Here is a 26777-nt window from a genome sequence, read left to right on the forward strand (position 1 = left end):
TAAGGCGTTGGTCTCTCTATTCCATATATCTCAGAGTTATTAAATACATTTTGGTGTTAAGTCGTATAGGAGTATATAGTATATGCAAGTATTAATTTATTTAAGATGCACAAAAGTTACAATGGGTCGTAAAACATTCCTGGCATTCAAATTCCATTTGTGCAAAGTCACTAACTCTCATTGTGTTGAAATAAACCGAGTTCTATAGTGATTTGTGAACAGCTTTCCAAGTCCGCAGTACAATAATATATATAAACCCAACTAGAAAGATTTTCATGGGTTCAAGCAAAAAATAAATTTTTGACCGAAAATGTTATTTGATGTACAATTGTTTGTTGCATAAGGCAATGGATAGATCTAGAGGATGTTGACTTATGGAGAGGCCTACATTGCGAAAATATAGATTTTCAACGTGATTTGGTGATTCTCTCTCTCTCTCTCTCTCTCTCTCTCTCTCTCTCTCTCTCTCTCTCTCTCTCTCTCTCTCTCTCTCTCTCTCTCTCTCTCTCTCTCTCTCTCTCTCTCTCTCTCTCCCCTGTCATTGTTCCTTAGCGGTTAATGGTAATTGTATCTCGACCTCAGCTTAACAGTTTTCTGTTTTGGCGAGTGGCAGCTCTTTCCGCATTCCGTTTTCTGTGTTTTTTGTATTTTCTTCAGATATCGAGTTCTAGAATTCATTTATTCATTAGATATTCGCAAAATAATGAATAATATCGGTTTTTTAACGTTAAGAATTTGTATTTTTAAAACTCCAATTTCATAGGTTTAATCTCCAAATTAAATTAATTCGAGATTAATCGTAGTTTGGCCCTTTTTAAGAACTATTTTAGTATTGGATTTATTATTATATATGTCACAAATATATAATATTTTCATGGCTAGGAAATATTGAACATGACTTGCAGTAGGCTACATAAAATTCTCTCAAAATCCATTAATGAAAACATTTGCTGGTCCGTTCGCGGATGTCCAGACGGATTTGTGCCGCGAACGTCAACATGCTGGAGACCCAGATGATGCAGGAGACCCAGAGACCAGACGTTAGGATAAATAGGAGAGGAAGAAGAGACAAGGGAGGAAATGGAAAGAGTAAAGATGGAAATGGAGGAATATAGATGTAAATGGGAATCAGTTGGAGGCAAAACAAAGAAGGAAGAACATGGATTATTTTGTTTTGTGTGTTGGAGAGGCCTGGGTGTAGAAGGGTGTGGGTGGAGGGTGATAGGGTGGGGGTGAGGGAGGAAGGGAATTGGGTAGGGGGGTAAGAGGGTGTAAGGGACGAGAGGGGAGGGTGAGGGAGATGGGGGGGGTGAGGGAGAAGGAGGGAGAAGGAGGGTGAGGGAGAAGGGTGAGCTCAGGTCAAGCCTCGCGTGTACATAATGACTCAAGAGGGTCGTAACCCACTATTACCCACTATTATTGTTATAGTCTTCCCCTTCCACTACCCTTCACTCAAACCCCTTTTATCTCCTTCCCCCTTTTCCCTCCCCTTTATACACCATTTCCCTCCTCCTAACTTCCCATACTTAACCCTCCCTCTCTACCCTCCCTCCTAATTCCCTCCCGACAACAAATCAGAATTCAATCAGAGAGCCACCATGAGGTGCTCCCTCACAATCACAGGAAGCAGCATGGTAACAAGGGGCCAATTGAAGCCCTAACAGCCACCAGGTGATCCCCACCTCAGCGCCCTCTGTGGTATGTGCAGGAAAATAAGTAACAAAACAGTCACTTATGGCAGGATTCAGCCTTCGATATATCTTACGAAGATTGGGTCCCAGGGATTGGTTCCACGCGAGAGAGGGGCAGGGATTGGGTCCGTGAGAGAGGGGTAAGGATTGGGTTCACGTGAGAGAAGGGCAGGGATTGGGTTACCTAAAAGAGGGATAAGGATTAGGTCCACATGAGAGAAGGGTAAGGATTAGGTCCACATGGAAAAGGAGACATGAATCATGCCCACAAGAGAACCTAATCATGTTACAAATCCAGACTGGCGAATCACAAGACTCGGATGCCAACATTCACTGTGTTAATAGGTTGAAATCCAGTTTTGGAATTGTGTAAACACGACCTAACCTAACCTAACCTGACCTAACCTAACCTAACCTAACCCTCATGCTGTTATACACTGAAATTCAATTATTCACAACAACACAGTAATCTTTGACGATTTAAATAACACAATAGTTGACTGGGAAAAATGATTTAGTTATCTTGAGGTTATCTTGAGATGATTTCGGGGCTTTAGTGTCCCCGCGGCCCGGTCCTCGACCAGGCCTCCACCCCCAGGAAGCAGCCCGTGACAGCTGACTAACACCCAGGTACCTATTTTACTGCAAGGTAACAGGGGCATAGGGTGAAAGAAACTCTGCCCATTGTTTCTCGCCGGCACCTGGGATCGAACCCGGGACCACAGGATCACAAGTCCAGCGTGCTGTCCGCTCGGCCGACCGGCTCCCCTGTTATCCTAGCTTGCCGAATTATTTTGATAATTTACAATAATTACCTGACTGTATCATTGAAAATAATCCAATAGACACTCCCAATTATATAGATATGATATCTTGAGCCGAGACAATAGTAATATAATTTGAAATTGAATAAATATAAAAATGGAATCTATATAAACTGATAATAATCTAACTGAAAATAAAAAAATTAATATATACATACAGGATAAATTATTAAGATTTCAGAGAGTATAGAAATTTACCTTTTTTTGCAATGTTTGTATTAACTGTTATTAAACATGAAAATAATGGTCCTTAATTGACCCTTAGGTCCTTAATTGACCCTTAGGTCCTTAATTGACCCTTAGGTCCTTAATTGACCCTTAGATCCTTAATTGACCCTTAGGTCCTTAATTGACCCTTAGGTCCTTAATTGACCCTTAGGTCCTTAATTGACCCTTAGGTCCTTAATTGACCCTTAGGTCCTTAATTGACCCTTAGGTCCTTAATTGACCCTTAGGTCCTTAATTGACCCTTAGGTCCTTAATTGACCCTTAGGTCCTTAATTGACAGTTGGGTTCTTAATTGACAGTTAGGTTCTTAATTGACCGTTAGGGTCCCTAATTGACCCCTTAGGGTCCCTAATTGACCCCTTTGGGTCCTTAATTGACCCTTAGGTCCTTAATTGACCCTTAGGTCCTTAAGTGACAGTTTGGTTCTTAATTGACCGTTAGGGTCCCTAATTGACCCCTTAGGGTCCTTATTTGACCCTTAGGGTCCTTAATTGACCCTTAACCCTTAATTGACCCTTAGAGGAATGAAGATGGAGGAAAAGTAGATACAACAAGAGATAAGGAAAAGAGGATGATAGGGAATGAGTAAAGGGAGATGGAAAGGGAGGGAGGAAGGAAGTGGGAGAGGGAGGATGGGAGAGAATGAGGAATGGAGAGATGGAAGGAAGGAAGGACACAGGGAGGGACGGAGGGAGAGGAGAGGAAGGGACAGGAAGAGTGAATTGGTTGCTCAAGAAACCACTCAGCTGAATTACTTTGTGTGTGTGTGTGTGTACTCACCTAATTGTACTCATCTAATTGTGCTTGCGGGGGTTGAGCTCTGGCTCTTTGGTCCCGCCTCTCAACCGTCAATCAACAGGTGTACAGGTTCCTGAGCCTATTGGGCTCTATCATATCTACACTTGAAACTGTGTATGGAGTCAGCCTCCACCACATCACTTCCTAATGCATTCCATTTGTCAACTACTCTGACACTAAAAAAGTTCTTTCTAATATCTCTGTGGCTCATTTGGGCACTCAGTTTCCACCTGTGTCCCCTAGTGCGTGTGCTTCTTGTGTTAAATAGCCTGTCTTTATCTACTCTATCAATTTCCTTGAGAATCTTGTATGTGGTGATCATGTCCCCCCCTAACTCTTCTGTCTCCCAGTGGCGTGAGGTTTAATTCCCGTAGTCTCTCCTCGTAGCTCATACCTCTCAGCTCGGGTACTAGTCTGGTGGCAAACCTTTGAACCTTTTCCAGTTTGGTCTTATGCTTGACTAGATATGGACTCCATGCTGGAGCTGCATACTCCAGGATTGGTCTGACATATGTGGTATATAATGTTCTGAAAGGTTCCTTACACAAGCTTCTAAAACTTGTGTTCTCAAGAACCGTTCTCGCCATGGGTACTGAAAGAGTGTGCAGAGGCACTCTGCTTGCCACTCTCCATAGTGTATAGTAGGTTACTGAAGACAGGAGACCTACCAGAAATTTGGAAGACGGCGAATGTGGTCTCAATACACAAAAAGAGGCACTGAACTACAGGCCAGTGTCCTTGACTTGTATACCATGCAAGGTGATGGAGAAGATCGTGAGAAAAAACCTGGTAGCACATCTGGAGAGAAGGGACACCAAACACACACACACACACACACACACACACACACACACACACACAAGTGTGTGTGTGTGTGTGTCCGTCCGTCCAGATACCCCCCCCCCCTCCATTTTCTTCCAGAAAACTTGCATGAAAAGAACGCACTGAAGGAAGCCATTGGGGGGATTGTCTCTCCTAGAACCGTTCTCGTAGGAGCCATCCACCTTGAATCCGGATTCTCTCTCTGTTTCAAAGTCAGTCAGTCTCTCTCTCTCTCTCTCTCTCTCTCTCTCTCTCTCTCTCTCTCTCTCTCTCTCTCTCTCTCTCTCTTTCTTTCTCTCTCTCTCTCTCTCTCTCTCTCTCTCTCTCTCTCTCTCTCTCTCTCTCTCTCTCATAGAGCCGTAGAGGCCATTGAGCTACCCCACTTACAGTGCCACCCCCACATATAAAGTCCCGCTACATAGAGTCATCGCTCTTATGGACCAATCCGGTCCATAGAGCCGGCCCATAGAGCTAAGGCCAATTCCAACCTTCTTGCAGTAAATAATTCAGTGAATATTTTATTCATAATGCGCTCACCTCTTCATTATTCACTGTTACTCATGCGATCCTTTGTTCACTCACTGGTTAGGTCTTCATTTATTATATTTTAATTGTGGCCCTTGTGGCTTGTAGCTCTTGTGGATTTTGTGGTTGTGGCTGTTGTAGGAGTGGCTGTTGTTGTATAAGTTGTTGTAGGAGTGCCTATTGTTGTGGTTGTAGCTGTTGTGGTTGTAGCTGTTGTTGTATAAGTTGTTGTAGGAGTGCCTATTGTTGTGGTTGTAGCTGTTGTGGTTGTAGCTGTTGTTGTATAAGTTGTTGTAGGAGTGCCTATTGTTGTGGTTGTAGCTGTTGTAGGAGTGGCTGTTGTTGTATAAGTTGTTGTAGGAGTGCCTATTGTTGTGGTTGTAGCTGTTGTAAGAGTGGCTGTTGTTGTATAAGTTGTTGTAGGAGTGCCTATTGTTGTGGTTGTAGCTGTTGTAGGAGTGGCTGTTGTTGTATAAGTTGTTGTAGGAGTGCCTATTGTTGTGGTTGTAGCTGTTGTGGTTGTAGCTGTTGTTGTATAAGTTGTTGTAGGAGTGCCTATTGTTGTGGTTGTAGCTGTTGTAGGAGTGGCTGTTGTTGTATAAGTTGTTGTAGGAGTGCCTATTGTTGTGGTTGTAGCTGTTGTAAGAGTGGCTGTTGTTGTATAAGTTGTTGTAGGAGTGCCTATTGTTGTGGTTGTAGCTGTTGTAAGAGTGGCTGTTGTTGTATAAGTTGTTGTAGGAGTGCCTATTGTTGTGGTTGTAGCTGTTGTAAGAGTGGCTGTTGTTGTATAAGTTGTTGTAGGAGTGCCTATTGTTGTGGTTGTAGCTGTTGTAAGAGTGGCTGTTGTAACACCCATGATCCCCCCCCCCCCTTAGAGTTCACACCCAGGGAAGCCTTCTCCAAGAGGTCAGCCCAGATGACCTCCGGTTTATCTTGTATATTGATTAAAAATTCCTGGGTTAGTCTTAGTCAGCATAGTTTCAAGTATGTAATATTTCATGCAAGGAAATTAGACTCCAGATTCTTATGTGTAAACATCCCTGGATCTCCCCCTTTTGGCCAGGTCAGAGGTCAGCCACACACGTAATTAATAACTCCTCTCTTGAAGAGTGTATGGTGAATGTCAAACAAGCTTTTTTAAATATTTCTTGAGTGTTTGTACACTTTTGGTGGGTAGCAACAGCAGATCTCCCCCTCCCCCCTGTGGGGGTTGTATATAGAGGGCCTGTAGGAACATAGGAGAGCAGAGGGCGGTACACCGGGATCGAGAGCGGGGCTGTGAAGAACATCTCAGCCCGGGAGAGAGATAGCTTAAGGTAATGTGTGTGATCTCTGAGTTTTTGTTCCATGTCCAAATTTCTTAACTTTTTGCCAGTGTTAGTGTAGCATGTATAAGTAGTGATTGACATAATTTTGGTCTCAATAAACTCGTTAAATTTCCCGTCTGTGTCAATTGTTGAATCCTCTTAGCCTTTTGGATATAGTGGCTGACAACCGTTTTCAAAATTAATGACAGTCATAGAAAGTACTCTCCAAGTCAAGCAATGTTTCTTGCCTCGTTGCTTGATATAGTTTCAATGGTCAAAGGCAGATGGTGGCAGCGTATTTAATCTCTGTGTTAGCATTTCCTTATTGGCAGTGTACCTTTGGTTGTAACCATCATATGTCAGCTCATAACAGTGTTATGAAGTGCAACCGATGAGGAAGTGTTACTCAGGATAGTTTAGTGTTCCATTATAGTGGTGTTCCATTATAGTGGTACATTTTAGGGTGGTGTTACAATAGGGTGGTGTTACAATGGTGCTAGCGGTGGTCCAATAAATTGTGGGTGTGTTCACACTTTATTGGAGTCCTGCGCGCCGGCGGCTGCTCAGTGGCCACGTAGTTGTTTGTTAGTTTAGGCGGGCTCGCGATTTCGTTGCTCGGGGCCACACGTATTTTAAGTGTTATGATTAGTGCGACATACGGGAAACTAGAGAAAGTTTGGGGTATGCGCGTCGCTCTGAAATCTATGGACAGAAATTAGTTCTCGTTTCTCTTCATAGCTTCCAGGGGTGTACAACCCAGTTATAGGTTGTACAGCAATCTGTTCGGCAGGTTGTCTGGGAAATTGTCAGTGAAGGACGCTTACTGATATATTTCTGAGGTACATGGAGATGCCTCGAGTTCTAGATCTTAACGATAAGGCCGCAGACGGTGCTTCGTCACCTAGAGTGTAGCTGAGTTATCATCATAGAGGGGGTCATGTTGGCAGCGAGACTGACCTCAAACATTCTGGGTCAGCCACACACGTAATTAATAACTCCTCTCTTGAAGAGTGTATGGTGAATGTCAAACAAGCTTTTTTAAATATTTCTTGAGTGTTTGTACACTTTTGGTGGGTAGCAACAGCAGATCTCCCCCTCCCCCCTGTGGGGGTTGTATATAGAGGGCCTGTAGGAACATAGGAGAGCAGAGGGCGGTACACCGGGATCGAGAGCGGGGCTGTGAAGAACATCTCAGCCCGGGAGAGAGATAGCTTAAGGTAATGTGTGTGATCTCTGAGTTTTTGTTCCATGTCCAAATTTCTTAACTTTTTGCCAGTGTTAGTGTAGCATGTATAAGTAGTGATTGACATAATTTTGGTCTCAATAAACTCGTTAAATTTCCCGTCTGTGTCAATTGTTGAATCCTCTTAGCCTTTTGGATATAGTGGCTGACAACCGTTTTCAAAATTAATGACAGTCATAGAAAGTACTCTCCAAGTCAAGCAATGTTTCTTGCCTCGTTGCTTGATATAGTTTCAATGGTCAAAGGCAGATGGTGGCAGCGTATTTAATCTCTGTGTTAGCATTTCCTTATTGGCAGTGTACCTTTGGTTGTAACCATCATATGTCAGCTCATAACAGTGTTATGAAGTGCAACCGATGAGGAAGTGTTACTCAGGATAGTTTAGTGTTCCATTATAGTGGTGTTCCATTATAGTGGTACATTTTAGGGTGGTGTTACAATAGGGTGGTGTTACACTGTTGTTGTATAAGTTGTTGTAGGAGTGCCTATTGTTGTGGTTGTAGCTGTTGTGGTTGTGGCTGTTGTGGTTGTAGCTGTTGTGGTTGTAGCTGTTGTAGTTGTGGCTGTTGTAGTTGTAGCTGTTGTGGTTGTGGCTGTTGTGGTTGTGGCTGTTGTGGTTGTAGCTGTTGTGGTTGTAGCTGTTGTGGTTGTGGCTGTTGTGGTTGTGGCTGTTGTGGTTGTAGCTGTTGTGGTTGTAGCTGTTGTGGTTGTAGCTGTTGTGGTTGTGGCTGTTGTGGTTGTAGCTGTTGTGGTTGTGGCTGTTGTGGTTGTAGCTGTTGTGGTTGTGGCTGTTGTGGTTGTAGCTGTTGTGGTTGTAGCTGTTGTTGTATATAGATGTTATGGAGGTGGCTGTTTTTCCTTTTTTTCCAACTTCTCATTCATCACAATATTGCATCGATTAATCTCTCACTTGCAGCTTATGCAGTAGAAACAGTCAGGAGTGTCTCAAGAGTTCCTGTAAACACTCTCCAAGAAGAGTCTCAAGATACGGTACACCAATGCTGATACAGTTGCCAACAAAGCAGATGAGATAAAAGGCAATGATTAGTGGAAAAATAACCTGGGTAAAATTGCAATATCAGAAACAAAATCAATGCTGGGTCCAATTATATTTCTCATTTATGTTAATGGTTTGTTTACAAGAGAAAAGTCCGATATGTCGATGTTTGTAGACGATTATTGAGAAGAGTTGTGACAGATGAGGATCATAAATCTCCAAGATGACTTAAACAAGGTGCTGAGTTGGTGTAAGAAATGGCTTCTGGACTTCAACGCCAACAAGTGCAAGGTGATGTAAATGGAAACAGGTGAAAGGAGCACAAAGGACCAGGACACAGTGAAGGAAAACTACCTCCCTGTAACTACTCCAGAAAGAGACCTGGGAGTGGACGTAACACCAAACCTAACTCCGGAGGCTCATATAAATAGGATAACGACAGCAGCGGACTCTACACCAGCATTCAGGAGACTAAATATGAATCATTTAATTCGCTGTACACCACCTATGTGAGACCAGCCTTAGAGTATGCAGCCCCATCATGTAACCCAACCAAAAAGAAACACAAGAAAACTCGAAAAAGTTTCAGGAGTTGGCAACGAGACTCGTCCCAGAATTGCAAGTGATGTGGGCGTGAAGAGCGACCGAAAGAAGTAGACCTGACATCGCTAGAAAACGGGAGACATGATAAAGACATAAAAGGTAATTAAAAGAGAGGAAAAATTAGGGCATGTTTGCAATGATGACCAACAGAGATCAATCGAGACAGTCATAGAGACGTTAGAAAGTTTTATTTTTGCGTATTAGTGGGAAACTGGAACGAGTTAAATTGAGAAGGTTCTAGAAGCAAACTATATTAATTTAAATTTTGCCTCCAGCGGCGAGTTTATTGGGCAGCGTCACTCATCCTGTGAGTGACCACACCACCATAGTGACAGTATTGGGCAGCGTCACTCATCCTGTGAGTGACCACACCACCATAGTGACAGTATTGGGCAGCGTCACTCATCCTGTGAGTGGACACACCGCCATAGTGACAGTATTGGGCAGCGTCACTCATCCTGTGAGTGGACACACCGCCATAGTGACAGTATTGGGCAGCGTCACTCATCCTGTGAGTGGACACACCGCCATAGTGACAGTATTGGGCAGCGTCACTCATCCTGTGAGTGGACACACCGCCATAGTGACAGTATTGGGCAGCGTCACTCATCCTGTGAGTGGACACACCGCCATAGTGACAGTATTGGGCAGCGTCACTCATCCTGTGAGTGACCACACCACCATAGTGACAGTATTGGGCAGCGTCACTCATCCTGTGAGTGGACACACCGCCATAGTGACGGTATTGGGCAGCGCCACTCATCCTGTGAGTGGACACACCGCCATAGTGACAGTATTGGACAGCGCCACCCATCCTGTGAGTGGACACACCGCCATAGTGACAGTATTGGGCAGCGCCACTCATCCTGTGAGTGGACACACCGCCATAGTGACAGTATTGGGCAGCGTCACTCATCCTGTGAGTGGACACACCGCCATAGTGACAGTATTGGGCAGCGTCACTCATGCTGTGAGTGAACACACCGCCATAGTGACAGTATTGGGCAGCGTCACTCATCCTGTGAGTGGACACACCGCCATAGTGACAGTATTGGGCAGCGGCACTCATCCTGTGAGTGGACACACCGCCATAGTGACAGTATTGGGCAGCGCCACTCATCCTGTGAGTGGACACACCGCCATAGTGACAGTATTGGGCAGCGTCACTCATCCTGTGAGTGAACACACCGCCATAGTGACAGTATTGGGCAGCGTCACTCATCCTGTGAGTGGACACACCGCCATAGTGACAGTATTGGGCAGCGTCACTCATCCTGTGAGTGGACACACCGCCATAGTGACAGTATTGGGCAGCGTCACTCATCCTGTGAGTGAACACACCGCCATAGTGACAGTATTGGGCAGCGTCACTCATCCTGTGAGTGGACACACCGCCATAGTGACAGTATTGGGCAGCGTCACTCATCCTGTGAGTGGACACACCGCCATAGTGACAGTATTGGGCAGCGTCACTCATCCTGTGAGTGGACACACCGCCATAGTGACAGTATTGGGCAGCGTCACTCATCCTGTGAGTGGACACACCGCCATAGTGACAGTATTGGGCAGCGTCACTCATCCTGTGAGTGGACACACCGCCATAGTGACAGTATTGGGCAGCGTCACTCATCCTGTGAGTGAACACACCGCCATAGTGACAGTATTGGGCAGCGTCACTCATCCTGTGAGTGGACACACCGCCATAGTGACAGTATTGGGCAGCGTCACTCATCCTGTGAGTGGACACACCGCCATAGTGACAGTATTGGGCGGCGTCACTCATCCTGTGAGTGACCACACCGCCATAGTGACAGTATTGGGCAGCGCCACTCATCCTGTGAGTGGACACACCGCCATAGTGACAGTATTGGGCAGCGCCACTCATCCTGTGAGTGGACACACCGCCATAGTGACAGTATTGGGCAGCGCCACTCATCCTGTGAGTGGACACACCGCCATAGTGACAGTATTGGGCAGCGCCACTCATCCTGTGAGTGACCACACCGCCATAGTGACAGTATTGGGCAGCGCCACTCATCCTGTGAGTGGACACACCGCCATAGTGACAGTATTGGGCAGCGTCACTCATCCTGTGAGTGGACACACCGCCATAGTGACAGTATTGGGCAGCGTCACTCATCCTGTGAGTGGACACACCGCCATAGTGACAGTATTGGGCAGCGTCACTCATCCTGTGAGTGAACACACCGCCATAGTGACAGTATTGGGCAGCGTCACTCATCCTGTGAGTGGACACACCGCCATAGTGACAGTATTGGGCAGCGTCACTCATCCTGTGAGTGGACACACCGCCATAGTGACAGTATTGGGCAGCGTCACTCATCCTGTGAGTGACCACACCGCCATAGTGACAGTATTGGGCAGCGCCACTCATCCTGTGAGTGAACACACCGCCATAGTGACAGTATTGGGCAGCGTCACTCATCCTGTGAGTGGACACACCGCCATAGTGACAGTATTGGGCAGCGTCACTCATCCTGTGAGTGGACACACCGCCATAGTGACAGTATTGGGCAGCGTCACTCATCCTGTGAGTGGACACACCGCCATAGTGACAGTATTGGGCAGCGTCACTCATCCTGTGAGTGGACACACCGCCATAGTGACAGTATTGGGCAGCGTCACTCATCCTGTGAGTGGACACACCGCCATAGTGACAGTATTGGGCAGCGTCACTCATCCTGTGAGTGAACACACCGCCATAGTGACAGTATTGGGCAGCGTCACTCATCCTGTGAGTGGACACACCGCCATAGTGACAGTATTGGGCAGCGTCACTCATCCTGTGAGTGGACACACCGCCATAGTGACAGTATTGGGCAGCGTCACTCATCCTGTGAGTGACCACACCGCCATAGTGACAGTATTGGGCAGCGCCACTCATCCTGTGAGTGGACACACCGCCATAGTGACAGTATTGGGCAGCGCCACTCATCCTGTGAGTGGACACACCGCCATAGTGACAGTATTGGGCAGCGCCACTCATCCTGTGAGTGGACACACCGCCATAGTGACAGTATTGGGCAGCGCCACTCATCCTGTGAGTGACCACACCGCCATAGTGACAGTATTGGGCAGCGCCACTCATCCTGTGAGTGGACACACCGCCATAGTGACAGTATTGGGCAGCGTCACTCATCCTGTGAGTGGACACACCGCCATAGTGACAGTATTGGGCAGCGTCACTCATCCTGTGAGTGGACACACCGCCATAGTGACAGTATTGGGCAGCGTCACTCATCCTGTGAGTGAACACACCGCCATAGTGACAGTATTGGGCAGCGTCACTCATCCTGTGAGTGGACACACCGCCATAGTGACAGTATTGGGCAGCGTCACTCATCCTGTGAGTGGACACACCGCCATAGTGACAGTATTGGGCAGCGTCACTCATCCTGTGAGTGACCACACCGCCATAGTGACAGTATTGGGCAGCGCCACTCATCCTGTGAGTGGACACACCGCCATAGTGACAGTATTGGGCAGCGCCACTCATCCTGTGAGTGGACACACCGCCATAGTGACAGTATTGGGCAGCGCCACTCATCCTGTGAGTGGACACACCGCCATAGTGACAGTATTGGGCAGCGCCACTCATCCTGTGAGTGACCACACCGCCATAGTGACAGTATTGGGCAGCGCCACTCATCCTGTGAGTGACCACACCGCCATAGTGACAGTATTGGGCAGCGTCACTCATCCTGTGAGTGGACACACCGCCATAGTGACAGTATTGGGCAGCGTCACTCATCCTGTGAGTGACCACACCGCCATAGTGACAGTATTGGGCAGCGTCACTCATCCTGTGAGTGGACACACCGCCATAGTGACAGTATTGGGCAGCGCCACTCATCCTGTGAGTGGACACACCGCCATAGTGACAGTATTGGGCAGCGCCACTCATCTTGTGAGTGGACACACCACCATAGTGACAGTATTGGGCAGCGCCACTCATCCTGTGAGTGGACACACCGCCATAGTGACAGTATTGGGCAGCACCACTCATCTTGTGAGTGGACACACCGCCATAGTGACAGTATTGGGCAGCGCCACTCATCCTGTGAGTGGACACACCACCATAGTGACAGTATTGGGCAGCGTCACTCATCCTGTGAGTGGACACACCGCCATAGTGACAGTATTGGGCAGCGTCACTCATCCTGTGAGTGGACACACCGCCATAGTGACAGTATTGGGCAGCGTCACTCATCCTGTGAGTGGACACACCGCCATAGTGACAGTATTGGGCAGCGTCACTCATCCTGTGAGTGAACACACCGCCATAGTGACAGTATTGGGCAGCGTCACTCATCCTGTGAGTGGACACACCGCCATAGTGACAGTATTGGGCAGCGTCACTCATCCTGTGAGTGGACACACCGCCATAGTGACAGTATTGGGCAGCGTCACTCATCCTGTGAGTGACCACACCGCCATAGTGACAGTATTGGGCAGCGCCACTCATCCTGTGAGTGGACACACCGCCATAGTGACAGTATTGGGCAGCGCCACTCATCCTGTGAGTGGACACACCGCCATAGTGACAGTATTGGGCAGCGCCACTCATCCTGTGAGTGGACACACCGCCATAGTGACAGTATTGGGCAGCGCCACTCATCCTGTGAGTGACCACACCGCCATAGTGACAGTATTGGGCAGCGCCACTCATCCTGTGAGTGACCACACCGCCATAGTGACAGTATTGGGCAGCGTCACTCATCCTGTGAGTGGACACACCGCCATAGTGACAGTATTGGGCAGCGTCACTCATCCTGTGAGTGACCACACCGCCATAGTGACAGTATTGGGCAGCGTCACTCATCCTGTGAGTGGACACACCGCCATAGTGACAGTATTGGGCAGCGCCACTCATCCTGTGAGTGGACACACCGCCATAGTGACAGTATTGGGCAGCATCACTCATCTTGTGAGTGGACACACCACCATAGTGACAGTATTGGGCAGCGCCACTCATCCTGTGAGTGGACACACCGCCATAGTGACAGTATTGGGCAGCATCACTCATCTTGTGAGTGGACACACCGCCATAGTGACAGTATTGGGCAGCGCCACTCATCCTGTGAGTGGACACACCACCATAGTGACAGTATTGGGCAGCATCACTCATCTTGTGAGTGGACACACCGCCATAGTGACAGTATTGGGCAGCGCCACTCATCCTGTGAGTGGACACACCGCCATAGTGACAGTATTGGGCAGCGTCACTCATCTTGTGAGTGGACACACCGCCATAGTGACAGTATTGGGCAGCGCCACTCATCCTGTGAGTGGACACACCGCCATAGTGACAGTATTGGGCAGCGCCACTCATCCTGTGAGTGGACACACCGCCATAGTGACAGTATTGGGCAGCGTCACTCATCCTGTGAGTGAACACACCGCCATAGTGACAGTATTGGGCAGCGCCACTCATCCTGTGAGTGGACACACCGCCATAGTGACAGTATTGGGCAGCGCCACTCATCCTGTGAGTGGACACACCACCATAGTGACAGTATTGGGCAGCGTCACTCATCCTGTGAGTGGACACACCGCCATAGTGACAGTATTGGGCAGCGCCACTCATCCTGTGAGTGGACACACCGCCATAGTGACAGTATTGGGCAGCGCCACTCATCCTGTGAGTGGACACACCGCCATAGTGACAGTATTGGGCAGCGTCACTCATCCTGTGAGTGGACACACCACCATAGTGACAGTATTGGGCAGCGCCACTCATCCTGTGAGTGGACACACCGCCATAGTGACAGTATTGGGCAGCGTCACTCATCCTGTGAGTGGACACACCGCCATAGTGACAGTATTGGGCAGCGCCACTCATCCTGTGAGTGGACACACCACCATAGTGACAGTATTGGGCAGCGCCACTCATCCTGTGAGTGGACACACCGCCATAGTGACAGTATTGGGCAGCGTCACTCATCCTGTGAGTGGACACACCGCCATAGTGACAGTATTGGGCAGCGTCACTCATCCTGTGAGTGGACACACCACCATAGTGACAGTATTGGGCAGCGCCACTCATCCTGTGAGTGGACACACCGCCATAGTGACAGTATTGGGCAGCGTCACTCATCCTGTGAGTGGACACACCGCCATAGTGACAGTATTGGGCAGCGTCACTCATCCTGTGAGTGGACACACCGCCATAGTGACAGTATTGGGCAGCGTCACTCATCCTGTGAGTGGACACACCGCCATAGTGACAGTATTGGGCAGCGTCACTCATCCTGTGAGTGGACACACCGCCATAGTGACAGTATTGGGCAGCGTCACTCATCCTGTGAGTGGACACACCGCCATAGTGACAGTATTGGGCAGCGTCACTCATCCTGTGAGTGGACACACCGCCATAGTGACAGTATTGGGCAGCGCCACTCATCCTGTGAGTGGACACACCGCCATAGTGACAGTATTGGGCAGCGCCACTCATCCTGTGAGTGGACACACCGCCATAGTGACAGTATTGGGCAGCGCCACTCATCCTGTGAGTGAACACACCGCCATAGTGACAGTATTGGGCAGCGCCACTCATCCTGTGAGTGGACACACCGCCATAGTGACAGTATTGGGCAGCGCCACTCATCCTGTGAGTGGACACACCGCCATAGTGACAGTATTGGGCAGCGCCACTCATCCTGTGAGTGGACACACCGCCATAGCAGCATGTACAACACTCCCCAATAGGAAGAAAACCCGCTGCATTAGAAACCCGACTGCTAGAAATGCTGTATCTAAACGCTCCAGCCACAAATACTTAATTCAAATGTGGAAACAAATGCTTCTAGTTTAGTGTTGTTTAGTGATAGAAGGTAATTTTGAGAGGTAATTAAGCAGAGGCCACCTGGGCGTCAGTTCAGGTAGTAGAGGCAGTGTTCAGTATGGAGTGTGTCTCTTTAATGCCAGATATGCCACTACTGCTCACACTACACAAACCTTTAAACTCACTCATACTTTCACGCTAATAGCATACTAGATGGGGACACTCTCTTTCTCTCTCTCTCTCTCTCTCTCTCTCTCTCTCTCTCTCTCTCTCTCTCTCTCTCTCTCTCTCTCTCTCTCTCTCTCTCTCCCTCCCTACTTCCTTTCTTATACCTACTTTCCACCCCTTCCTTTTTACCACCAGTAACCACCCCTACCACCACTAATCACCCCAACCACCCCTACCATCCACCTACTACCACTAACTACCACCCCCACTAACCACCACTACCAGCATCACCAACTACCACCTCCCGGACCCAGTGACTGACAAGTGCACACAACTCCCACCTGTCAACTTACTCCTCAATCTCTTCCATCAATCAATATTTCCCTCTGGCGGGATGGAAGATGACTGGGAGGGGGGAGGGGGAGAGGGGAGATGTAGGAATATTGTGGGAGGGTGGGATGGGTAAGGGAGGAAAGGAAGGGAGAGAGAAATGGGAAGGGAGAGAGAGAGAGGAATGATGGTGTCTTCAACTTTACTTTTTAAAACACCATGAATATATATCAGATACCTCCCCCCGCCCCCCCTCTCTCTCCCTCCCTCTCCCTCTCTCTCCTCACTATCATACATAATGGAGGCAACGCTGGGAGGGAAGGGAGAAAGTGAGGGAGAATGAAGTTAGTAGGGGTAAGGAGAGTGATGGAATAATATCTTGTATGTTGTGATCATGTCCTCTCCATGGAATGAGGAGGATGTTGGAGAGAGTGAGGAGTGAGGGGGAGAGAGAGAGAGAGAGAGAGAGAGGGAGAGAGAGAGAGAGAGAGAGAGAGAGAGAGAGAGAGAGAGAGAGAGAGAGAGAGAGAGAGAGAGAGAGAGAGAGAGAGAGAGAGAGAGAGAGAGAGAGAGAGAGAGGGAGAGAGAGAGAGAGAGAGAGAGAGGGAGAGAGAGAGGGAGAGAGAGAGGGAGAGAGAGAGAGAGAGAGAGAGAGAGAGAGAGAGAGAGAGAGAGAGAGAGAGAGAGAGAGAGAGAGAGAGAGAGAGAGAGAGAGAGAGAGAGGGAGAGAGGGAGAGAGAGAGAGAGAGAGAGAGAGAGAGAGAGAGAGAGAGAGAGAGAGAGAGAGAGAGAGAGAGAGAGAGAGAGAGAGAGAGAGAGAGAGAGAGAGAGAGGGGGAGAGAGAGAGAGAGAGAGAGAGAGAGAGAGAGAGAGAGAGAGAGAGAGAGAGAGAGAGAGAGAGAGAGAGAGAGAGAGAGAGAGAGAGAGAGGGGGGGGGGGGGGGGACTGACATAAAACAAATTTTTTATCACAAGTTGGAGTGAGAGAGCACCATAGAGCACCACAGAGCACCAGAGATCCCCATAGAGCACCAGAGAGCCCATAGAGCACCAGAGAGCCCATAGAGCCCCATAGAGCACCACAGAGCAACAAAGTATAGAGGCGAGGCTACATAAGGCTCAGGCTAGGGCATGATAACTCATGATAAGCTCTATACTTATAATGATTTATCATAAGAATAGCTCTAAATCTTAAAACAAAAATTATATCTAAAATGGAGAATATTTCTATCCAAGGATATATATACCAGATGCCTAGGGATAGCCACATTAAACTTTTCAGGATTACTGTTGAATGGATTGGGGATGACATAGGGGATTCAGGGGCCGTCCCAATGTCCCTATGAAGGGGAAAAGGGTAGGGGGCACCGCCCCTATACCCCCTCCTTCACGACGCCTGTAGATGTGAAATGTTCGGCTCAATGTCCATAGATTTTAGCATTTGTATAAATCTACAGATTTTCGATCTTGGGGGTAATAGGGGTAAGAATTGTCTATTAGGGGGAGTGTGTGTTTGGAAATTGGTTGTAATTTACAAAAAGGGAGATGGGAAAGGTGCTGTGTGTGTGTGAGTCAGAAATTAAATATATCCGAGGCCAGAACTTGTCTCAATCTGATTTACCCTCCCAGAGCGCGCTCCTGCTCCATATAGGACTTTATAGCACTACACAGGACCCTCCTACACTACACAGGACCCTCCTACACTACACAGGACCCTCCTACACTACACAGGACCCTCCTACACTACACAGGACCCTCCTACACTACACAGGACCCTCCTACACTACACAGGACCCTCCTACACTACACAGGACCTTCCTACACTACACAGGACCCTCCTACACTACACAGGACCCTCCTACACTACACAGGACCCTCCTACACTACACAGGACCCTCCTACACTACACAGGACCCTCCTACACTACACAGGACCCTCCTACACTACACAGGACCCTCCTACACTACACAGGACCTTCCTACACTACACAGGACCCTCCTACACTACACAGGACCCTCCTACACTACACAGGACCCTCCTACACTACACAGGACCCTCCTACACTACACAGGACCCTCCTACACTACACAGGACCCTCCTACACTACACAGGACCCTCCTACACTACACAGGACCCTCCTACACTACACAGGACCCTCCTACACTACACAGGACCCTCCTACACTACACAGGACCTTCCTACACTACACAGGACCCTCCTACACTACACAGGACCTTCCTACACTACACAGGACCCTCCTACACTACACAGGACCCTCCTACACTACACAGGACCTTCCTACACTACACAGGACCCTCCTACACTACACAGGACCTTCCTACACTACACAGGACCCTCCTACACTACACAGGACCCTCCTACACTACACAGGACCTTCCTACACTACACAGGACCCTCCTACACTACACAGGACCCTCCTACACTACACAGGACCCTCCTACACTACACAGGACCCTCCTACACTACACAGGACCCTCCTACACTACACAGGACCCTCCTACACTACACAGGACCCTCCTACACTACACAGGACCCTCCTACACTACACAGGACCCTCCTACACTACACAGGACCCTCCTACACTACACAGGACCCTCCTACACTACACAGGACCCCTCATCTTTAACTCTTACATCCGGTCGCTCAATTTTTTTTTGTTTTGCATCAGGCAATATTTTCACTCCTGTGTTTTTTTTGTTCTATTTATTGTTTTTGTTCCTCTTGTTCGCCCTGTTTTTTTAATTGTAATTACCTACGTGTGTCTGCTGGGTCGGGCGTCGGCTCTTGGGCCCCAGGCGCTCGAATTTAATCCACGTGTTTTTCCTATTTAAATGTTATAATTGTGTATTGGATTCGCTTTAATTTGTGTGGTGGGAATTGTCGGCGCTGGTTGGGTTTCAGTTCTTGGGCCCGGCTCTCTATCGCGCCAACAGTGTTCCTAGCTTCATAACTCCCCCCCCTCCCCCCCCGCTCCAGACTCGTATATTCCACACTTTATATAGAGAACAATAAAGAATTCTGACGCTGGATTTGTGTGTTCAGGGAGGGAGAGGGGGAGAGGGAGAGTGGGAGGGAGGGAGAGGGAGGGAGAGTGGGAGAGAGAGGGAGAGTGGGAGAGAGAGAGGGAGGTAGAGGAAGGGGAAAGTAAAGAGAATGAGGAAGAGAGAGAGAGACGTGGAGAGAATGAGAGGTCAAGAGGGAGAGAGAATAAAAGGGAAAGTGAGAGTGAGGAAGAGACCAACTAAAAATGGAGGGAGAGAGAGAGGAACAGGAATTCTGAAAACCTGTGAGAAGGGGAATAGGAAGAGAAGAAGGGAAATTGAACCAGAGAAGAGAGAGAGAGGAGAGGTGACAGAGAGAGAGAGAGGGAGAGGTGACACAGAGAGTGAGAGGGAGAGGTGACACAGAGAGTAAGAGGGAGAGGTGACAGAGAGAGAGAGAGTGAGAGTGAGAGCATTGATCCACGAGACAACAGCTGTTTCTATGGACTCACCTTGGAGAACCCGCGGCTCTCATAGCCTGATGGTCAAACTCCAGCTACTGGGCCCCGCCTCTCTCCAGATATGGGGATTTCCAATTGTTTTTCGCACGTTGTGTCGTGAGTTATCGTACGCTGTGTCGTGAGTTATCGTACGCTGTGTCGTGAGTTATCGTACGTTGTGTCGTGAGTTATCGTACGCTGTCGTGAGTTATCGTACGCTGTCGTGAGTTATCGTACGTTGTGTCGTGAGTTATCGTACGCTGTGTCGTGAGTTATCGTACGTTGTGTCGTGAGTTATCGTACGCTGTGTCGTGAGTTATCGTACGTTGTGTCGTGAGTTATCGTACGTTGTGTCGTGAGTTATCGTACGCTGTGTCGTGAGTTGTCGTACGCTGTGTCGTGAGTTATCGTACGCTGTGTCGTGAGTTATCGTACGCTGTGTCGTGAGTTATCGTACGTTGTGTCGTGTTATCGTACGCTGTGTCGTGAGTTATCGTACGCTGTGTCGTGAGTTATCGTAAGTTGTGTCGTGAGTTATCGTACGTTGTGTCGTGAGTTATCGTACGCTGTGTCGTGAGTTATCGTACGTTGTGTCGTGAGTTATCGTACGTTGTGTCGTGAGTTATCGTACGCTGTGTCGTGAGTTATCGTACGTTGTGTCGTGAGTTATCGTACGTTGTGTCGTGAGTTATCGTACGTTGTGTCGTGAGTTATCGTACGTTGTGTCGTGAGTTATCGTACGTTGTGTCGTGAGTTATCGTACGCTGTGTCGTGAGTTATCGTACGCTGTGTCGTGAGTTATCGTACGTTGTGTCGTGAGTTATCGTACGTTGTGTCGTGAGTTATCGTACGCTGTGTCGTGAGTTATCGTACGTTGTGTCGTGAGTTATCGTACGTTGTGTCGTGAGTTATCGTACGCTGTGTCGTGAGTTATCGTACGTTGTGTCGTGAGTTATCGTACGTTGTGTCGTGAGTTATCGTACGTTGTGTCGTGAGTTATCGTACGTTGTGTCGTGAGTTATCGTACGCTGTGTCGTGAGTTATCGTACGCTGTGAGTACGAGGAGTAGTGAGTTTCCTCTCATCTTTGTGTGTACTTCTACACACACACACACACACACACACACACACACACACACACACACACACACACACACACACACACACACACACACACACACACACACACACACACACACAAATGACAAGAGCAGGACTGAAAGAGTCATGTAGGAGGAGCCATAGAGAGGGGGGAAGGGAGAGGGGGGGAGAGAGAGGGGAGAGAGAGGGGAGTGAGAGGGGAGAGAGAGAGGGGTGGGGATGGGGGACGGTGATGACTCTAGCAACTATCCTGAGACTGTTATAGTGACGAGGTTAGACAGGTGGGAGGCTAGGCGCTGGCTACTGCCCGCCCCCGACCCACCACACACGTCAAGGATAAGCAAATGAAGCTAGCCAGGTGGTGTGGACAGCCGCGGCTAGCCTATCCGTGACTACGGGTGGAGGAGTGTGGTTGTAGCTCTGCAGGCCCGCCTCCTGGCCTTGGTGTACCTGTTGACTTACACCTTAACTATTCTGACGTTCAAATTCTTGGTGGAGTGTGGCCTTAAAGTTGTGGGTGGAGGTGGCTTCCACAACTTGTTCTTTCAGGTCATTCCACTTGTTGACCGCCCGTACACGGTACCAGTATTTCCTCACATTCCTTCGGCTCATTTGTGTTTCCTGCTTCCACCTGTGTCCTCTTGTCCTGCTTTCTCTGTGTTTCCTGCTTCCACCTGTGTCCTCTTGTCCTGCTTTCTCTGTGTTTCCTGCTTCCACCTGTGTCCTCTTGTCCTGCTTTCTCTGTGTTTCCTGCTTCCACCTGTGTCCTCTTGTCCTGCTTTCTCTGTGTTTCCTGCTTCCTCCTGTGTCCTCTTGTCCTGCTTTCTCTGTGTTTCCTGCTTCCACCTGTGTCCTCTTGTCCTGCTTTCTCTGTGTTTCCTGCTTCCACCTGTGTCCTCTTGTCCTGCTTTCTCTGTGTTTCCTGCTTCCTCCTGTGTCCTCTTGTCCTGCTTTCTCTGTGTTTCCTGCTTCCACCTGTGTCCTATTGTCCTGCTTTCTCTGTGTTTCCTGCTTCCACCTGTGTCCTATTGTCCTGCTTTCTCTGTGTTTTCTGCTTCCACCTGTGTCCTCTTGTCCTGCTTTCTCTGTGTTTCCTGCTTCCACCTGTGTCCTATTGTCCTGCTTTCTCTCAGTATCTAGTATGTTGTGATCATGTTCCTTCTGTTCTTTCTATCCTCTAGGGGTTGTGAGGTAATTTATTTTTATACTTAAATCAGTTGAGAGAAAGTTTGGCCTGAGATGATATGAAGGGGTGAGTAGAGTGGGTGTAGGGGTGAGGGGAGGGATGTAGGGGTGAGTAGTGTGGGTGTAGGGGTGAGGGGGAGAGGGTGGAGGAGTGAGGGAGAGAGGGGGGGTGGAGGAGTGAGGGGGGAGGGGGGAGAGAACTGGAGAAGGTGTGAGAGAGAGGGAGGGAGGGAGGGAGGGAGGGAGGGAGGGAGGGACATTCCTTGATTATTTCTCCTGTTGTCAAGCTTCCTGAAACATCATCATATAGGGAGGGACGGGGAGGGGGGGAGGGAGGGAGGGAGGGAGGGAGGAGAGTGAGAGGGAAGGCGACAAGAGATGAGACACGAAGATAAACAGGAGATAGAGAGAGAGAGAGATGAAGGGGGAGAGTATCTTATCACAATTCTTCCAGCATCTCAAACTACAGTTAGGGAGAGATGTATTCGGTATATTGAAGCATAAAAATACACCATACACAGTGGAAGCTGTGTATGGTGTCCCAGTACCAGTACCAGCTGTGTGTATGGTGTCCCAGTACTGTGTGTATGGTGTACCAGTACTGTGTGTATGGTGTACCAGTACTGTGTGTATGGTGTACCAGTACTGTGTGTATGGTGTACCAGTACTGTGTGTATGGTGTACCAGTACTGTGTGTATGGTGTCCCAGTACTGTGTGTATGGTGTCCTAGTACTGTGTGTATGGTGTACCAGTACTGTGTGTATGGTGTCCTAGTACTGTGTGTATGGTGTCCCAGTACTGTGTGTATGGTGTACCAGTACTGTGTGTATGGTGTACCAGTACTGTGTGTATGGTGTACCAGTACTGTGTGTATGGTGTACCAGTACTGTGTGTATGGTGTCCCAGTACTGTGTGTATGGTGTCCTAGTACTGTGTGTATGGTGTACCAGTACTGTGTGTATGGTGTCCTAGTACTGTGTGTATGGTGTCCCAGTACTGTGTGTATGGTGTACCAGTACTGTGTGTATGGTGTACCAGTACTGTGTGTATGGTGTCCCAGTACTGTGTGTATGGTGTACCAGTACTGTGTGTATGGTGTCCGAGATTCAAACCACTCCACAAATTCGAATTTCTAGCCTAATTGGTAATATGTAATTAATTTAATAATTTGGTCAATATTGTTACGAGTTTACAAGTCGTGATTAATTAGTAAAGTGGCCCAAGACCTTAGATTATCATAGATTATTAAATCTTGTAATTCTTAATATATTATTAAATCCTTTAGCTCTTAATAGATTATTAAATCCTCTAAATCTTAATATATTATTAAACCCTTCAGCTCTTAAGAAGTATATGGTAAACTATTATGAAGTGCATGGTACACAAACATGTAATATCAGAATGACATCACATTGTCAACACTTAACCACTGCACTTCGTACACAGACAATAAACCATTGCATAATTATCTCGTACACAGCACAATTGGGTGTTATATTAAATATATTATAATGATTATTGAATATATTATCTCCTAGAAAGGATAGGGAGAGAAATTCGGACATTAGAATCCAGGGGCCAGATTCACGAAAGCAGATACGCAAGCACTTGCGAACCTATACATCTTTTCTCAATCTTTGGCGGCTTTGTTTACAATTATTAAACAGTTAATGAGCTCCGAAGCACCAGGAGGCTGTTTATAACAATAACAACAGTTGATTGGCAAGTTTTCATGCTTGTAAACTGTTTAATAAATGTAAACAAAGCCTCCAAAGATTGAGAAAAGATGTACACGTTCGTAAGTACTTTCGTGAATCTGGCCCCAGGAACCCGCACAAGACATTGATCCTTACGTATATGGCGGCTCGTATTTATATAAATAATAATAATAAATAAATAAATTTGTATTCAGGTAAGATACATACATACAAGGTAAGATACAAAAGTTGATGGATTTATAGAGAGAGCTAGTACATACAATGCCTAAAGCCACTAGTACGCAAAGCGTTTCGGACAAGCGTTTGATATCAAAATCATATAAGCTAATCTACGCCTGACACGCGAGCATCATTTGGCTTCCTTATTAATTAAACTATCACAAATAAACACAAAGTTGTGTGTGTGTTTTATGAGTTGCTTAAAACAAACAATGGAGCGTGTTTGGCTCGAGTCAAAACCACTTGGGTCAAATACTACACAAAAAGCCTAAGGATTTGTCAAAGACAGTTTTCTCTCAACTGAAGATTGTTAGAAATTGTTAGAGATTGTTAGAAAAGATTGTATCTCCAGAATGAGATTTTCTAATTGAGGTTAATTTTCTAATTCAAATAAAGACAATTATTTTCTATACACGAATGCGATAGGATAGTGCAGGATGACGGGAGTACAGTAATGACGGTTGAAATAGACGGTTGACATGGTTAGCCGCAGGCACGTAGGTAAATGGGACAAACTATACCTTATTGGTTACCTTGAGACTCCATTAGGCAGCGGCTGGCAAGGCGGGACTCGAGAGATAGCACTCGACCCTGCTGCAGATATGGGTAAGTACACTTAGGTGAGGGCACAGTTTCCACACGACACCAGGAAAACTAATTAACACCAAGCTTCTTAAATTTCACCTGCCACACTGTTTTGTGGTGTTAATACTCTCTCTCTCTCTGTCTCTCTCTCTGTCTCTCTCTCTGTCTCTCTCTCTCTCTCTCTCTCTCTCTCTCTCTCTCTCTCTCTCTCTCTCTCTCTCTCTCTCTCTCTCTCTCTCTCTCTCTCACCCCGCTGGTATTGGCCAGTTATGATGATAATGATGGTGACGTCAACGATGATGGTGATGGTTATTTGGATAATAGTGGCACTGACGATGTCAGAAATGGTTGGGCGCGTTGCCTATCACCTAGAATGTTCCTGTTCGCCTAGTAATAAATAGGTTCCCAGAAGTGAGAGAGAGAGAGACAGAGAGAGAGAGAGAGAGAGTCTGACTCAATATACATTAAACATGGCGCCTACTCGTCGCCCGGGCTCCAATTAGCGTGCTTGTTTGCCCGCGTTGTTTACCAAATTAAGTCATTTGTCTAGGGGGGCGAGGTATAAACAATTCACCTTTGTTTACCTCCTGCTCTGAGGCTGGTGGGGTGGGGGGGGGACAAATATGGCCGCGCTCATTTCTTCTGGGATTATCATTTTTAAATAAATCACTAGATTGGCTTTCATATATGGGTCGAACAGACGGGTTAATGTTGTTGTATTAATGTGATGTGTTGTAGGCCGCTTGCGTCGTTATTCCTCGAGTTGTTATGGATTTTTGGTTTTGTTTTCATGGGGGTAAATATAAAATTTCTGTCGTTTCTGAATGTCAACGGTTGATGCTGATTTGTCTACGCCGGGTATCAGTGTAAACAAACATGTTGGAGGTGCTATTTTGTTCCACCTGACTATTTGTGCTCTTGTCTAAATAAACGATGGAAGATATGTGATAAATTTACAGTCCTTTGTTTGATATTTTTCATACTTTCGGTTAATAATAAAATTTGGATTTAGAATGTTAAACTGTGCTATGTTCACCGACCTGTTTAACCTGTTTACAACGAGTTCAATTACTGCAGAAGTGGATATAGCGCCGGTCATCTAAGGTCCGGTGCCCAGTCAATCCTCCCCACCCATGGCTTGAACCCGGCCTTGTTGTACTTGCAGGGGGATGAAGTGTGACGCTTGGCACGGAGATGTGTCTATCAGATTTCAAAGTCTATCAAAATCTATCATACTATCAGCCTATCAAAATCTGTTTTGATAGGCTTCAGCCCCAATACGAAATCCACTCCGTTTCACGCCAGCCACAGCTGTGGTAATTTGTATAAAATCCTTAAGTTACATTATCTCTCTTGAGCCGTCGGCTGTCATGTTTACAAGTGGACAAGGCTTGACAGCTGTCTGTCACGAGGACGGGAAAGATGGCCGCGGGCCGAATGAGGCTTCAGGTGCCGGTCCTCGCCTTGCCTGACGAGGACGAGAAGTCTTATTTCTCAGACCAGGTTTATTTCTTCTGTGTTAAGAATGTATTCTCCTTTGAGAGGGAGGGGGAAGGAGAGAGAGAGAGAGAGAGAGAGAGAGAGAGAGAGAGAGAGAGAGAGAGAGAGAGAGAGAGAGAGAGAGAGAGAGAGAGAGAGAGAGAGAGAGAGAGAGATAAGATTGCTATTGTGTTTTTCTGCTATGGTGATCTGTAGCAGTGTAGAGGGGGGTGAGGGGGAGGGGATAGGGGGGTGAGAGGGGAGGAGAAAGGGAGGGGTGAGAGGGGGAGAGAACTATCAGGTAAAAGCGCCAAGCCTTTACGACTATATAGCACTGGGAAGGTGATCAGGATATAAGGATTTGGGATGGGACGGGGGAGGGAAGGAATGGTGCCCAACCACTTGTGGACGGTCGGGGATTGAACGCCGACGTCGAGGAAGAGGGGGATAAGAGAAGGGGGGAGAGAGGAGGTGCTCTCTTCCCAGCTGAGAGGCTGAGAAGAGAGCGTGACGTAATATCTCCACCAGTTAAATGTTTAAAACAAAATTATTCAAACCTAATAACATCCGTACAACAATTTTCCTAGAGCGATGATCTTCCATGTTGCCATCCCATCCTCCCCCCCCCCCAACGCCCACGCCCACACG

The 26777-nt window shown here is 47.6% G+C and overlaps 2 protein-coding genes across 2 annotated transcripts; both read right to left on the reverse strand.

The window, feature by feature from the left end:
- Positions 1–4970: 4970 nt before the first annotated feature.
- Positions 4971–5744, reverse strand: LOC138356280 (uncharacterized). The gene has a single exon (XM_069312255.1). It carries the CDS (start codon positions 5742–5744, stop codon positions 4971–4973), a length of 774 nt encoding a protein of 257 aa, XP_069168356.1.
- Positions 5745–7923: 2179 nt separating this feature from the next.
- LOC138356281 (uncharacterized) lies at positions 7924–8316 on the reverse strand. Its single transcript, XM_069312256.1, has one exon. The coding sequence runs from the start codon at positions 8314–8316 to the stop codon at positions 7924–7926; it is 393 nt and encodes a 130-aa protein (XP_069168357.1).
- Between the last annotated feature and the right edge of the window lie 18461 nt (positions 8317–26777).

This window comes from Procambarus clarkii, chromosome 71 (assembly GCF_040958095.1).
Source record: "Procambarus clarkii isolate CNS0578487 chromosome 71, FALCON_Pclarkii_2.0, whole genome shotgun sequence".
Taxonomy (NCBI): domain Eukaryota; kingdom Metazoa; phylum Arthropoda; class Malacostraca; order Decapoda; family Cambaridae; genus Procambarus; species Procambarus clarkii.